At 34.1% G+C, this 18,028-nt stretch overlaps 1 protein-coding gene across 2 annotated transcripts in view; it reads left to right on the top strand.

Moving 5' to 3' along the window:
• LOC101896058 (ras-related and estrogen-regulated growth inhibitor) overlaps positions 1 to 18,028 on the top strand; it is a 32,874-nt gene that overhangs the window by 3,542 nt on the left and 11,304 nt on the right. Inside the window, exon 2 of one of the 2 annotated variants that reach the window (XM_005180744.3) lies at positions 17,799 to 17,855. The exons of the other annotated variant lie outside the window; for it this stretch is intronic. Within the exon in view, the coding sequence (XP_005180801.1) occupies positions 17,799 to 17,855 (57 nt within the window). The remainder of the gene's footprint in view (positions 1 to 17,798; positions 17,856 to 18,028) is intronic. 2 annotated transcript variants of the gene reach the window in all.

Genomic DNA, 18,028 nt, shown 5'->3' with positions numbered 1-18,028 from the left:
CCCAACACCAAATTTAGTACTATTTAGTATTTTACAATTATATTATACATTTTCAAAACCACCTTCATATCTTAACCACAGGCACCAATAGTGACATCCATATCATATTTCGGAAATTTAGATCTTATCTTCAGCCAATACCAAATTTAGTACTATTTAGTACTTTTCTTACAAATATAGGACGTATTTCCAAAACCCACCTATATATCTCAATTCCAGATACCGACAGAGATCTTAATATAAAATTTGAGGATTCCACCCTTATTCTCTCACTCAATACCAAATTTAGTACCATTTAGTACTTTTTTATTACCATTTAGTACTATCTCTATTCCAGATACCAGCAGAAATCACAACATCAAATTTGAGGATTCTAGCCTTACCCTAAATATGAGCAGCCACCCTAATAACAAATTTCACATTTCATATGTCCACCCAAATCAAAATTGTACCAAATTTAGTACCATTTAGTACTTTTCGTGCACATAAGTATAAATTTCGAAAATTTCCTCCATATCGCAATATCAAATCGGTTCTAACCATTCACATGATACGATGTGGTACATTTTAGTACTTTTCGTAAACCCTTTTATACATCTATTATACATCCTATTTGTGACCCTCACAAATGATACCATATTTAGTACCTTTTTTCTAACACGAATTTCCAAAAACTCTGCCTTATCTGATCTCTTCGGACGAAGAGTGACACTCACCCGAAATTTAAAGATTCTAGCTTCAGCTAGCTTATTAATATAGATTAATTTTCCCCCCGAACAAAATATGTTTCGAAGCCACTCTTGGGCTTTTTTTGGTCGCTGAAAGTGTACTCTTACAATCTCGATTATGGATCAATCAGCAACTCTCATGACTATAAACATAGGTTTAAAAAATTAACAAGTAAAGAGGATTTTAAATTAGGCTAGGCCGAAATTTGCATACCCTCCAATACTATGTTCATCCAAGTAAAATCTTCAAAATACCCAAAATCTATACCTAATCGTGGACCAATATAGTCCGTTTTAAATACCAATTAGCCTGTATATATTATAAACCTTTCAGCCAAATTTCTAAGCTCTCGATTAAAAAATCTGGCCTCTATCGTGATCTCAACAGACGGATATCGCCAAATCGCCTTTTAATTTTATTCTGATCAGAAATATATATATACTTTTTTAAATTTTGTAAGACTCTAAGTTTATAACTCCTGAGAAAATATTTTCGAAAAATCAGCGTTTGAAGCTCTGCAGTTATCTGGCAAACTATTTAAAAAAATCTTTGTGTTCTATAGTCATAAAAAATATTTTTAAAAAATTCGCGTTTGTGTGTCTGCTGGACTCTAAATTCCTAAAATCCGCATTTGTGCTTTTTTCAAAAACCATAATTGGAATTTAAATACTTCTTCAGAAAATGTTTGAAATTGAAGTCATATAAAAAGTCAAATGTAGTGCTCCAAATGGTCTAACTTTCCCAACTATTGACAATTCCACATGTCTTGGTTTTTGGATTGATGTTTAAATGACCACAGAAACCAAAAAAACACCAAGGCATATGTTTTTTTATTAATCGCTTAATAATATTAATAATTTTAATGTGTTGTTTATTAGGGTGTCCCGTACAAGATTTTCCTCTAAATACCATAAACTAATATTTTGATCTTATAAATTCTTCACAACATTTGATAATTAGGACACCCTATTGAATACGGCTCTGCCCTGCCACAAGAAAGAATGTTTGATGCCTGTGATTTGTGTCCATCATTTTCGCCAAGGCAATGAAAATTGTATTTTTCCCAATCATTTTCTTTTTTTAATATGTTTAATGACTTTTCGACAAATGTCTTTGATAACCGCAACACCCACATTTGTGTGTTTTGCCAAATGTATGGAAAATATGTTTCTATTAATTAAATTAAAGGTAATAGGTTTGAGAATTTTAACAAATGAGGCCGAGCGAAAATCGTGAATTTTCAAAAATGATTTTTTATGAAATTGAATCATTTAATGAATAAAAAAAATCATATATACATAATTGTTTATTTGTTTTAGGAATATTTCTCATGTACCAGTCCTGTAATTGTCGTAGATTTTTCAAAATGTATTATTTTACAAAAATCTCATTAACTTTTGGAGGTATAGTTTGGAGGCAGTTTTGAAGATATAGTTGAGGTATAGACCATCAGAAAAACAAGAGTGAATTTTTAATATTTTTTTCCATGGATTTGCCTAGCCGACAAACCGGGACTTTTTAAGAATATTTTGTAACCGGATCAATATACCTTTTTCAAAAAAATATTTTTTTAAGGATTTTTCAATTTTTGAAAGTGGATTTTTTAAAAATATTTTTTTAAAGACATCAGTGTTATCAAAGTGGGTTTTCAAAGAACAGTTTTCCAATAATTTTTCATCAAACCTGGATTTCTTTAAGGAATATTTTTTCAAGGACCACCAGTTCTACCAAACGTGGATTTTTAAGGAATATTTTTAGAAGAACCATCAGACCTATGTTACGAAATTTATACATTTTTTCAAACAATATTTTCCCGAGGATTTTTTTTTAAGCCAATGAACCTGGATTTTTTTTGAAAATATTTTTTTGGCTGCAAATCACGATTTTTAAAAAATATTTGTTCACGAACATCAGAGCAACAAACGTATATTTTAAAAAAATATTTTCCAAGGAATTTTATGGCCAACAACCCAGATTTTGTTTAGAATAGTTTGTCACCGGACCTACATACCCATAAAACGTGTATTTTTTGAATATTTTTTCAAGGGCTACAATAATTTTTAAAGTATACATTTTCAAGGACAATAGGAGCTACAGACGTGGTTTTTTAATTTTTTTTTAAAGACCATCAGAGTTGCCAATGTGTATTTTTAAAGAATATTTTTCCAAGAACCAACAGATCTACTAAATGTGGATTTTTAAGGCATATTTTTAGAAGGGCCATCAGAGCTATATTATGGGTTTTGTACGTATTTTACAAGGACCAACAAAGCCACCGAAAGTAGATTTGTAGAGAATATTATCCCCAAGGGTTTTTAAACCCAACGAACATGCATTTTTTAATAATATTGTTAAGGGCTAACAGACCCACCCATTGTAAATTTTAAGAATATTTGTTCTAGGACCAATAAAGCCAAAATCATGAATTATTTTAATAAATTTTCTTTACGTACCCTCTTAGCCACACACGTGGATTTTTAAAGCATAATTTTTTCCAGGGCAATCAAAACCAAATCCCAGGGCTTTTAAAGAATATTATTTTACTACCAGGACCACAAACCACGATTTTTAAAGAATAAAGAATGGATTAAAAAAAAATATATTCCAAGGATTTTTATGGCCAACAACCCAGATCTTTTTCAGAATATTTTGTCACCGGTCCAACATACCCACAGAACGTGAAGTTTTTTCTTAATATTTTTAATGACTACCAAAGCTACAATAATTTTTGAAATATACTTTTGCAAGTCCCGTTAGCGCTACAAACGATTTTTTGAAAATATTTTTTTACAATGACCATCAGAGGATTTGACCGAAGAGGATTTATAAAAAAATTTTTTCAAGCATTATCCATTAAACCAGTATTTTTTCCATAGAATGTGTATTTTTGGAGAATATTTTTTCAAGGACTGACCGAACTACCATAATTTTTGAATTATACTTGATCAAGTACCATCAGAACTAAAAACGTGGATTTATTGAAAATATTTTTTTAAAAGACCATCGGAGTTACCATAGTTGATTTTGAAAGAACATTTTTCCAAACAACGAATTTAAAAAAAAATATTTTCACAAGGATTTTGACGGCTAACTAAAGTGTATTTTTAAAAAAATATTTTCACAGGGACTTTTGGGCCCAAGCACTCAGATATTTTTAGATATTCGGCCCACTCCATCAAGTACCTCCCCCATAAAGGGTCAACATTTTAATAAATTATAACTCTCATCAAATGTGATGAAATAGTCAGATTGTCTTCAAATTACACACGTCCCATTATTTCTACTACCACAAGATCTGCTGTGAAGATGGAATATATCGGTTCACTCCTTCTGGTACCTCCACCACAAAGGTTAAAAATGTTGAATATTCATGAAGCTCATGAAATACGAAATTAACATCCGATTCCATTCAGACTTGGTTCATCTCAATATTTCCATCAAAACAAGATCTGTTTTAAAGATGGTAGATTGGCTCATCTCAATATTTCTATCAACACAAGATCTATTAAAACTAGGGAGGAGATCGGATTTTTCCTTTTGCTACCTCCCCCACAAAGAGTCAATGTTTTGATTAACCAAAAAAATATATATAAAATTCGAAATAAGCATCCAGTTCTCTTCATATATTGAACATCCCTTTATTTCTACTAACACAAGGTCTGGGATGAAGATGGGATATATCGGTCCACTCCTTCTGGTACCTTCCCTAGAAGGGGTCAACATTTTGAATATCCATGATTCCATTCAAAATTCGAACATCTGAATTTTTCTATCAACTCTGTTGGCAGAGATCGGACTTTTCCTGCTGGTACCTGCTTCACCAAGGATCAAAGTTTTGATTAACCAAAACGATCATCAATTCCGAAATAAGCATCCGGTTCACTTCATCTGGTGTGAGGTTGCGATATATCGGTCTACTTTTTCTGGCACCTTCCCACAAAGGTTCAAAATTTTGAATATCCATAAAGCTCATAAAACGCGAAATTAACCTCCAATCTCATTCAGGCTTGGTACATCGCAATATATCTATCAGCACAAGATATCTTATAAATATAGTAGAGATCGGAACATTCCTTCTGGCACCTCCCACACATAGGATTCAAGATTTTGAAAACCAAAACGCTCAAAAAAAGCGAAATAAGCATCCAAATCTCTTCAACTTTCACGCGTAGAAACATTTTTGCTAGCACAAGATCTGTGGTGAATATGATATATATCTGCGAACCCCTTCTGGTACCTCATCCACAAAGGGTCCAAATTTTCAATACTGTTATCTGTCATAACTTGTGGAACAAGTCAGCGATTTTTTTTCAATTTGCTATATCCAAATATTTTACTCCACCAGAAATCTGAGATGAATATGGAACTTATGATTTCGCATCAAATTCGATATAAATGTCCGATTTTCTTGTAATTTTGCCCATACCAATATTTTTATCTGTATTAGATGAAGTATGAGAATGAAATACTTCGGTCGACTATATCTGGTACCTCACGCACGCATTTTAACATTTTCTAAAAATTATCACATATCTCATATGAAGTGAAGGAAGTAGTCCAAACCTGGCACGTCGCAATATTTATATCATATTTATTTAGGTCCGATACGAAATAAACAATATTGGCCCAGTCCTTTGGAACCTACTGCATAGAGGGTCAACAATTTTAATAATCATAACAGAAGTCAAAATATATTTAAATATTCGAACATTGGCTGAGGGTATACATCTGTAGGCTAAATCGACAGATATTTCAAAGAATCTACAAATCCATACAAATTGGAGTATTACAACGGTTTTCCTAAAACTTTCCGCAAACCGATTTCTTCCTGAAACACTTGTGTTTGGGTTTTCGAAATTACGCTAACAAAACGTTAAGAAGGAAAAAAACTGAACAGCATGAAACGAAATCAAAACAAAAAACATGTGTTCATTTTAAAAATGTATATATGTATAATTCATATACATACATACATACATACATACATACACATGTAAACCAAAAAAGATAAACAAACGGAATGTAAGAAGAACACAGACAGAAGTGAGAAATATAGCCAAAAAACCAAACAAACGTGTAATTATTGCGATAATCATTACACACAGAGAGGGGGCAGACAGACAAACAGACATACCGACAGCCAGGCAATGTTTATTATTCGAACGATCGGCCACCCGCTAGCCAGCCAATTGCCTTGAAATTTGGCAGTGAAACATAAATGATGTTGTAATCCTCAAGATACTTAACAAATAATTTTGAAGAGGGGGGAGGAGGGCAAGGAAAAGATCAGACAACTAGAATTTAAGTTGCTCGAAATTGTTGTCAGAAATTTATGATATTTTCAAGAATGCCGGCGGCAGCGGCCAGCATGTGCAGGCGAATAAATCACAGCGCCAATGCTTGGAATTATCGGCGAGGTGAAGTGTCACAATTTTTCTCATTTTCTGTTAGCTGGTGTTTCTTTTTGGTATTACTCCGACTATTTTGTGGTGCATGAATGCACGGATTGAAAGATTAATCGCAAAGGTGGCGTAATAGCGCCATTCAAGAGCGTAATGTAGGTGTAATAAATTTCTCGAATTTGAAAAGTGGCATTTTATTGGCTTGGGTGTGTAAACAGAAAGTGAGTAAAGATTACTTTTGAAAAAAAAAACAAATGTGTGTAGAGATGCATCGAGAGAGATATATAGGGGACATGGAAGAACATCTGGGAGAATAGTAAGAATTTTTTCTTTATAAAAAACTATTTTCTAAAAATTCACGATTGCAGATTTATTATATAGATAGTTTTCCAAAAAATCCGCGATCATAATCCATGCTAACAGATATTTGTTGAAAAAACAAGTAAAAAAGCTGTAAGTTCGGCAGGGCCGAACTTGAATACCCTCCACCATCTAGAACGAACTTGGCAATTCTGAAAAACAATAAAATCCGTTAAAAATTCTGTTAAAATCTTAAAAACACCAAATGTGGCTGTTATATTAGGGTCCATACGACGACATGGACCTGCATAGGTAATTTTTGGCATAAGCCATTACAATATTCAAATGCGAAACTTTAAAAAAAAAAACGATGAATAATGTAGATAAAATCAACAAAATATCGAATATCGGGAGGTACCGTTATATGGGGGCTATCAGAAGACATGAATCTGCACAGACAGTTTGCTGTCTTAGGCTGTAGAATTTTTACAACCTTTAAATACCAAATTTGAAACAATTCCGGGGAATAATGTTGCTAAACTCATCAAAATACCGAATATCAGGACTTACCGTCATATGAGGGCTATACGAAGACGTGGACCTGCACAGACAATTTGCTGTCTCAGCCTGTATTATTCATTACGAACTTCAAATACAAAATTTGAAACAATTCCGGTGAATAGTGCCGCTAAAATCATCAAAATACTGAATATCGGGAGGTACCGTTATATGGGGGCTATACCAAAGCTTGGACCTACATGGCCCATTTTCAATACCAAAAGTCCTGCAGACATAATATACATTTGAGTAAAATTTTATCAATCTACTTCATTTCGTTCGGAAGCTAGAGTGATTTCTACAGACGGACATCGAAAAATCGATATAGAATTTCATGCTGATCAAGAATATATATACTTTGTGGGGTCTAAAATGCATATTTCGAGGTATTACAAACCGAATGACAAACTTAATATACCCTCCATACTATGGCGGAGGGCATAATTTTTTTTTAATATTCACGATGATAGATCAAAATCCATAACCGTATTAAGGTCATAAATACAATCCACACTTATAGATAGGCAGTGAAAATAGTATCAGTCGGGTTTTCCGACAGATGTATACTCTCAGCCTTGACTTATGATTATTCAAACTCTTAGAGGTTCCGAAGCAGTTAGCCAATATTGACCAATTCGTATCTGACCTAAGACTGATAAAAATATTACAACGTGCCAAATTCGGACTATAACGTCTACTTCCTAAACTTTAATTAAGATATGTGCAATTTTTTGGAAAATGTGGAAATATGCGTGAGGTAACAGATATAGCGGACCGAAGTATTCATCTAATTCAGATACAACTATTGGTATGTGCAAAATTTGAAGGAAATCGAACATTTATATCCAATTATAGCGAAATCATAAATTTCGATATAACACATGTTCATATCAGATTTCTGATTAAGATAAATATTTAGATATAGCAAGTTGGAAAGAATAGCCGACTTGTTTCGCAAGTTATGAGAGATTTAAGTATGGGAAATTGTTACCCTTTGTGTGTGAGGTACCAGAAGGAGTTCGCAGATATATATCTTCATAACAGATCTTGCGGTGGCAAAAATGTTTTGATGTGGGAAATTTGAAGAGAGGAGGATGCTTATTTGAGCATTTTGTTTTTCAAAATCGTGAACACTATGTGGGGTGGGTACCAGAAGAAATGGTCCGATCTCTACCATATTTATAACGGATCTTGTGTAGAAGAAAATATAGAGATGTACCAGTCTGAAAAAAAAATATTCAAAATGTTGAATTTCGTAAGGGAAGTACAAGAAGGAGTGGATCGATTAATTCCTTCATTCCAACATATCTTGTGTTAGTAGAAATAATGTGATGTGTGAAATATGAAGGGAACTGGATGCTTATTTCGAATATTATGCTCGTTTCGGTTAATCAAAATATTGACCCTATGTGGGGGTGGTACCAGAAGGAATGGTCCGATCTCTACCATCTTTATGAAATTTCTTGTGTTGATAGAAATATTGCGATGTACCAAGTCTGAATGGAATCGGATGTTAATTTTATGAGGTTCGTGGATATTCAAAATTTTTAACTTTTGTGATAGAGGTAAATTTGCCTTCAGGCAACTGGATATTTACATGTTGTTTTAGGAAACAGGTGCCAAAAAAGTATGAAAAGTACTAAATGGGTTTGGAATATGTCCTAAAAAGTAATAAAAGGTTCATATGTTCTCAAAATATTAAAAAAAAAACACGTAAAAAATCTGTAAGTTAGGCTGAGCCGATTTTGCAACACCCTCTATCATTTGGAACGATTTTGACAATTTTCCAAAAAATTAAATTCTTTAAAAATTCTGTTAAAATCTTAAAAATACCGAATGTAGCCGTTATATTAGGGTCCATACGACAACGTGGACCTGTATAAGCAACTTTTGTCTTAAGCCATTACAATATTCAAATGCGAAACTTGAATAAAAAAAATCTGTGAATAATGTAGCTTAATTCATCAAAATACCGAATATAGGGAGGTACCATTATATGGGGGCTATACGTAGACCAGCATGGAAAATTTTCTGTCATAGGCTGTAGTATCCATTACGAAAGTCAAATAAAAAATTTGAAACAATTCCTGTAAATAATGCCGCTCAAATCACCAAAATCGCGAATATCGGGAGGTACCGTTATATGGGGCCTATACCAAAACGTGGACCTACATGACCCATCTTCAACAGTCCTGCGGACATAATATACATTTGAGTAAAATTTTGTCAACCTACTTTATTTCGTTCGGAAGCTAGAGTGATTTCCACAGACGGACGGACATCACTAAATCGACATAGAATTTTCTGCTCAACAAGAATATACAGGGTGAGATAAAAAAACTGCAACAAAGTCAAATGTCATAATTCTTACATTTTTTAAATATTATTGAATGAAAGCTAAAAATGTCGGAAATGACATCACATTTTAGAGTAAGTTTAGATTTGTTCGAATTGGTCACCTTTGGCACGAATTATGGCCTTCAAACGACCAATAAGACAGTCACACGCTGCCCGAATGTTGCTCTGCGGTATTTTGGCCCATTCCCGGCGAAGCACTTGCTTGAGGTGATCGACACTTTGGTATTTTTAGTGCCAGACTTTCCAAAATAATTCAGACACAATAGTTCAACGGATTGGTGAGCTGGAAATGAAGCGAAGAACCTCTTTTTGTAACCATTCTTGGGTCGCACGTCGCACTCAGCGATGGTGCTGAGTCCTGTTGGTATGTCCAAGGTCTGCGGCCAAAATGTTTGCGTGCCCAAGGCTTTAATACACCCTTCAGAATATTTTCGCAATAACATTCGGCATTTATTCTGATGACACGGTCGATTAATACGAGAGGAGAGCGACCATCGGCTGTTATGGCGGCCCACACCGCACCATCACCATGGCCGGCACTTGAATTTTGGTGGGCAACCGAAGGTGCACATTTTCAACTGACCTCTTTGGCAAGCAAACACGATCATTTTGTTTGTTTACAAACTGCTGGACAACGAATGTTTTCTCATCGGAGATCGGAGAAACCCAAATTCGGCAGCTCACCACATTCGGCCAAGCGAAGCAACTCTTTAGCTCTTTTGAGTCTATTTTCTTTCTGTTGCGATGTAAATTCTTGCACTTTTTGGAATTTCAATGGCTTTACTCCGAGTTCAATTTTCAATATTTGCCGAATGGAATATTGCGATATTTTCAACTCACGAGCCATTTTTCGGCCACTGCGACGCGGGTTACGATCAAGTCGCTTCTTTATTTTTGGAACCATTTCTGCTGATGTTGCTGTTTTCTGCCGTCCACTTCCTTGACGTCGGGCTACGCTACCAGTATCACGGTAACGAGCGATGGTACGAGACACAAACGATTTATTGACATTTGACATTTAAATGTTCGTCTGTCCGTCTGTCCATGTATTCTTGTGAACAAAATGCAGGTCGCATTTATTATCCGATTGAGATGAAATTTTCCAAACAAAATTTGTTTGGCCCAAGGACGAACCCTATTGAAATTGGAGATAGTCGGTAAAAAATTTGATATAGCTCCCATATATGTCTTCGTCCGATTTGCCTTTTATTGTGCACCAAACGTGTAATATCAACCCGAATAATATGGAATTTTGCACATACAACCAAATTATGCCTGAAAATAAGTATGCAAAATTTGATCGAAATCGGTTCAGATATAGCTATAGCTCCCATATATATTGTTCATCCGATTTGTTATTTTTGTCCTCCGCAGCCGTAATATGCACTCTGGGAACAATGTTTGGGGAAATATATCAAATAAAGCTCAGAAATACCTATGCTAAATTTTATCGAGATCAGCTAAGATTTGGAGCTCCCATATATAACTTCGTCCGATTTACCTTTTATTGTGCACCAAACGTCTAATATTTGCCCAAATGGGATGGAATTAGGCACATACGACCGAATTGAGTCTAGAAGCTAGTACGCCAAATTTGGTGAAGATCGGTTCAGATGTAGCTATAGCTCCCATATATTCTGTTCATCCGATTTGTTATATTTGTTACCCACAGCCGTAATATGCACTCCGTAACAACGATATTCAATATATCAAATACAGCTAAGAAATATCTTTTCCAAATTTTATCAAGATCGGTTCAGATTTGGATATAGCTCCCATATATATCTTTATCCGATTCCAAATTAATTGTGCACCAAATGGGCAATACAATTCCGAATTTAAAAGATACAAATGCTTCGGCATATTTAGTCCGTCGAACTTTAAGTTATAATTATAATCATAGCGTGTGTCATTGAATTCTCCCATAAAAACTTTTATTGTTATGTGGAGCTCTACTAAATTAGCAAAGTGGTGTAGGGTATCATAAAGTCGGCCCCGAACGACTTTAAGACTTTCTTTACTGGTTTTTTATTAACTCTTTGGACTCTTTTATAAAAATATATATACAAAATTCAAAAATTTGAAAATTTTGTAAATTAAAAATATACCTATTTTTGGCTCTGACTTTGATAAAAAAGAAAAGTAGGTCGCAATTTTTTACAACTGTCCACAGAAATTCAATTTCAACTAGACATTTATGCATTTAAAACAAACAAAACAAAAAATACCTGACAACTTTTTTCCTCGAATGCATTCATTTTTTTGTGTTTCATGTTGACCTAAATTCTTGCAGTGGCCGGGCCCACCCCACCCGGTGACCCTCGTAAGCGTATAAATTAACAGCAAAAAAAATGAGGTCAACCAAATGGCGGGTAATAAAGGAGTAATTCGAACAAAGCAATACCAACGACAAAGTAATGGCAGCCGGCGACGTCTGGTTGTTTGAAAAAATAAAAAATTAGAAAAAAAAGTGAAAAATGCATATTGCCAAGTCCAAAACTCACAAACACACACTCACACCCACAATGCAAGTCATGCCCACACGACAATCCCACACACACACACACATGTCAAGCAGAAAAATAACAACCGTAGTTAGCCTTATCCAGGTGAGAGTCTTAAAACTTTGCTTCGAAACAATAATGTTAACAATATTGAAGTTTCCCATGAGACCATTTATTCACAAAGCCCCCATGACCACCCCCTCTTTAGGTGGTGGGCCATCCTCTATGCACCCTAATGTTGCGTGTTTATGGTGGCAACATTGTGTGTTTACACGCTACATTGTTTCATGTTATTGTCGGTTTTTTTCTGTTTTTGTGTGAGGGGTTGTTGCAATAACCGGCCACCGGTCAAGGCGGGACATTTACCCTCCCGGCCGGCTTGCCTGTGTGCATTCATCCTGAATGCTTTTGTTGGGTGTCACTCTCCAAGCACCGGTCATGTTTGCTTTTCTAAAAAAAAAAAAAAAACATGAAAACAAAGTCCTTGTGTAAAATCGTATGACACCTGATTGCATGGAACGACATGGAGAGCAGTAAAACCTCATGCACTTGCCCGGCCCAGGTTAAAATGTTATTTATGTCCTTTGGTCCTTTTGGGAAATAAAGTGTGAGGCAAAACCACCCTTAGTTTGTGTAGGAGTAAATATTTGTGCAGCTATTTTCCTGAATATTTTTTTTTTGTATTTACATTTTGAGATTTCGTCCCTTATCTCCACCCCCCGAACCACATTGCCTAGCGATTTGTCATTCACATTTGGAATTGCTCTTTATTTTGTTTGACGACGGAAATGTCCATTAAGTTGATGACCAGAACTAATTAAGTCGCATGCGAAATGTATTTGCCATGAATTATTTTTATTACGGATTTATTTGTTTTCTTCTTATCAATTGTGAAAACATATCGTTGATAAATGTGTCCAAAGGATTTACGGGAAGAAAAATCCTGACAGGACTGTGACACACAGGAAAAAGGGATAATATGAGAATTATTTACTTTACAATTTTTTTTTAAAGAATAGTCAAAAAAGAAGATAATTTTTTTATCGAAATATTTTTTTAAGAAATAATTTTCTTGATATAACAGAAAGGGTATTAGTTGGCACTTTAAAAAAGAGATAAAAAAAAAACATTGAATATCCTCCACCATTTGGTACAAATTTAACAATTTTCAAAAAAAAAAAATAAATAAAATAAAATCCGTTAAAAATTCTGTTAAAATCTCAAAAATACCGAATGTAGCCGTATATTAGGGTCTATACGACGACTTGGACCTGCATAGGCAACTTTTGTCACAAGCTATTACAATATTCAAATGCGAAACTTGAAAAAAAAAATCTGTTTATAATGTAGCTAAAATCATCAAAATACCGAATATAGGGAGGTACCATGGGGGTTATAAAACGTGGACCTGCCCAGACAATTTTCTGTCATAGGCTGTAGTATCCATTACGAACTTCAATTACAAAAATTGAAATAATTCCGGTAAATAATGACGCTGAAATCATTAAAATACCGAATATCCGGGGGTACCGTTATATGGGGGCTATACGAAAACGTGGACCTGCACAGGCAACTTTCTGTCATAGGCTGTAGTATTCATTACGAACTTCAAATTCTAAATTTGAAATAGTTCCTGTAAATAACGTCTCTAAAATCATCAAAATACCCAATATCGGGAGGTACCGTTATATGGAGGGTATACGAAGACATGGCTCATTTTTGGTCTTAGGATGTAGTATCCATTACGAACTTCAAATACCAAAATTGAAATAATTCCGATAAATAGTGTCGCTAAAATCATCAAAGTATCGAATATCGGGAGGTACCGTTATATGGGGGCTATACAAAGACGTGGACCTACATGACCCATTTTCAATACCAAAAGTCCTGCAGACATAATACACATTTGAGTAAAATTTTATCAACCTACTTCATTTCGTTCGGAAACTAGACTGATTTCCACAAGCGAACGGACGGATAGACGGACGACATATAATTTTATGCTGATCAAGAATATATATACTTTATGGGGTCTAAAATGTATATTTCGAGGTGTTACAAACGGAATAAATAACTTAATATGCCCTCCATACTATGGTGGAGGGTATAAAAACGACCTGATCGAAACCCGCGTGGCCGAAAATTAGCTCGTCAGCTGAACATATCGCAATATTCCATTCGGCAAATATTGAATGATGAAAAATGAGCTCGGGGTAAAACCATAGAAATTCCAACAAGTGCAAGAACTTACACCGCAATAGAAAGAAAATATACTCAAAAGAGCTAAAAAGTTGCTTCGCTTGGCCGAAAGTGGTGAACTGCCGAATTAGTTTTTCTCCATCTCCGATGAGAAAACATTCGTTGTCGAGCGAGACCTGAGACATTTCAACAGTTCTCAGAACCATCGCTGAGTGGGACGCGCCACCCAAGAATGGTTACAAAATGATTTCCTCGCTTCATTCCCAGCTCACAATGTCCACCAAAATCTCCTAATACCAATCAGTTTGACTATTGTGTCTGGAGTATTTTGGAAAGCAAGGTAGACACTAAAAATACCAAAGTGTCGATCACCTCAAGCAAGCGATTCGCCGGGAGTGGGCCAAATTACCGCAGAGCAACATTCGGGCAGCTTGTGACTGTTCATTGGCCTTTTAAGGCCATAATTCGAGCCAAAGGTGACCAATTCGAACAAATCTAAACTTATTCTAAAATTTGATACTATTTCTCACATTTTTAGCTTTTATTCAATAACATTAAAAAAAAAAAAATGTAAAAATTATGGTGTTTGACTTTGTTGCAGTTTTTTTATCTCACTAGATCCTAAATATTTTGGGATCATCTCCAAACACCATAGGCATCTATTCTGACCAAATCTCTAACCCATTCCAAAATTTCCTGAAAATCGGGACATAATTTCGAAGCTTGCTTAAAATTTAAAATGGACAGACTAACGGACATTCACAAGTAGATCAGCATAACTTGGCGAGACAGGATCCATATGGAACATCCTATATTAAAAAAATTGACTTTTGATTGATTTAAAAAAAAATACTTTGGTAGATCAACAATTCCATGAAAATTGTTTGAAAAAATTTTTTTATAAAAATAATTTTTTTTATAAAAATATTTTTTTATAAAAATTTTTGAACAAAAATATTTTTTTTTTAAAAATTTTTGAATGAAAATATTTATTTTTAAAAAAATTTTGAATGAAAATATTTGTAATAAATTCACTATTGTAGTACTGTTTGCTCTTGGGAAAGTATTTTCAAAAATCCCAGTTTATGGTTCTTCAAAGTTTTAAAAAAATTATTTAAAAAATATCCAAGTTTGTTGGGTTTTGAAAAAATCAATTTTTTTAAGTATTGGAAAAATATTTTAAAAAGCATCCGAGTTTGTTGTTCAGATAACCCTCAAAAATCACTCTGCTAAGCGTTGCAAAAAAACATATTTGAAAAAAAAATAAATATGTGGCTCTTGCTCTGCTATCGCAGAAAAATATTAAAAAACCCAGTAAAGAAAGTCCTAAAGTCGGGCGGGGCCGACTTTATGACACCCTACACCACTTTGCTAATTTAGTAGAGCTCCACATAACAATTAAAAGTTTTTATGGCGAGAATTCAATCATACGCACTATGATTATAATTATAATTCAAAGTTCAAAGGACTAAATATGCCGAAGCATTTGGATCTTTTAAATACGGAATTGTATTGCCCATTTGGTGCACAATTGATTTGAAATCGTATAGATATATATGGGAGCTATATCCAAATCGGAACCGTTCTCGATAAAATTTGGCATGGGTATTTCTGAGCTGTATTTGATATATTTCCCCAAATATTGTTGTTATGGAGTGCATACTACGGCTGCGTAGGACAAAAATAAAAAATCGAATTAACAATATATATGGGAGCTATAGCTACATCTGAACCGATCTTCACGAAATTTGACATAATAGCTTCTAGACCCAATTCGGTCGTAAGTGCCAAATTCCATCCCATTTGGACAAATATTAGACGTTTGGTACACAATTAAAGGTAAATCGGACGAAGTTATATATGGGAGATATATCCAAATCTGAACCGATCTCGAAAAAATTTAGTAAAGGTATTTCTGAGCTGTAGTTGATATATTTCCCTGAATATCGTTGTTATGGAGTGCATATTACGGAGGACAAAAATAACAATTCGGATGAACAATATATATGGGAGCTATAGCTATATCTGAACCGATCTTCACAAAATTTGGCACACTAGCTTATAAACTCAATTCGGTCGTAAGTTCCAAATTTCATTTGGGCAAATATTAGACGTTTGGTGCACAATAAAAGGTAAATCGGACGAAGTTATATATGGGAGCTATATCCAAATCTGAACCGATTTCGATATAATTTGGCAAAAATATTTCTGAGCTGTATTTGATATATTTCCCCAAATATTTTTGTTACAGAGTGCATATTACGGCGCCGGAGGACAAAAATAAAAAATCGGTTGAACAATACAATATATAACTATATCTGAACCGATTTCGATCAAATTTGGCATACTTTTTTCAGGACTAATTTGATTGTATGTGCAAAATTCCATACTATTCGGGCTGATATTACACGTTTGGTGCACAATAAATATCTATATCTAAATTTCGTAATTTTTTCACGAAAATACATGGACGGACGGATGGACAGACGGACGTACATGCATAAACCGACTCAGAATGTGATTCTATGCAGATCATCAAAAGGAACTATGGGTCTATCTCGTTTCCTTTTGCCTGTTACAAACAAATGCACAAAAACATAATAACCTGACTACCAACAAAATTTGTTTTTTTTTTCATTTACCACAAGACTTTGCTTATAGAATATTTAATTCGGAGACCCACAAAACGTGACTCCTTAATTTTTTTAAATAAAACGTGGTCCTATACTGATCATTATTACTAAGCTTTACTTGTGTTTTTAAATTACCAACATTTTCCCAAATTGGTATTAAAATTAGTAATCCAAGGCTATAGTCGTGCAGTGTCGACCACGTGCTACCCTAGGTACACCTAGTTTGCTCTACTTCGGTTTTGAAATAATGCATAACAGTCCTTGTCTTATATGTATTTACTCCCTCTCATATAAAAGTCGAGGTCCCGCTTAATATTATCCGATGATTATACACTAGTGGCTTTGCGGGAAACTGAGTGAAGCATTGAAAATATTCGCATTTCATGGAAATTTTAGTAATATTCACACAAATGTTACACCTAAGACCATGTACAATTTCGTGATTCATATACAAATTCCTATGTGCAGGACCAATATTTCGAGGTGTATAAAAATCTACGTTAAAGATTTGTTAGTTCCGGAAACAACTATTTTTTAAAAATTCTTGTTCATGGCTCTGACAAGTTTTAAAAGATATTTTTAAAATCGAAATCTTTGAAAATATCTGAACAAAACCCATGATTTGGGTTTGTTAGCCTTGAAAAAATACTTAGAAAAAAAAAACAGGAAAGTCGTATTTTTACAAAATCCACTTTCATTGATCAGTTAGGCCTTAAATAAGATTGCCAAAAATATTTGTTATTAATACAGATTTGTAGCCTTGTTAGCCCTTAGGAAAATATGAAAAAAAAAAATCAAAATACTAAAAAAAATCACGTCAGATAACCCTTGAAAATGTTTTTAAAAATTTACTTCTTTTTCTTCTGTCTTAGAAAAATATTTCAAAGCAATCACATTTATAGCTCTTTTTTATTATTATTTAAAGAAAATCCACGCCTTCGGCTACGGGAGGCCTTAAAATATACCTTAAAAAAATGATTAAAGAATCCTCGTTTGTGGCTCTATTTGTCCATGGTATAATTAATCTTGTAATATTTATTTTTATGGCTCTGATATTCACTTCAAAATTTAGATTAATTATCCTCTCATCTCGTACTCTTTCTTTATACTTCCAGCACTAATTGTTCGATTTTTAACAAAACGTTATATAGGAGAATATGATCATCAAACAGGTGGGCAAGTCAATATCAATGTCCTGCATTTTGTTTAATACCTTATTAATTTTTTAACAAAAACACTGAAAATATTTTTGCTAAAAGCTTCTGAATTGCTTAACCCATAAACTTTTTTATGACGCTTGTAAGGCAGCAATAATTGCATTTTTTTTAGTTCATAACAAAGCGTT

Source organism: Musca domestica, unplaced genomic scaffold, assembly GCF_030504385.1.
Source record: "Musca domestica strain aabys unplaced genomic scaffold, Musca_domestica.polishedcontigs.V.1.1 38, whole genome shotgun sequence".
NCBI lineage: Eukaryota > Metazoa > Arthropoda > Insecta > Diptera > Muscidae > Musca > Musca domestica.
This window is presented reverse-complemented; position numbering and strand designations above follow the sequence as displayed.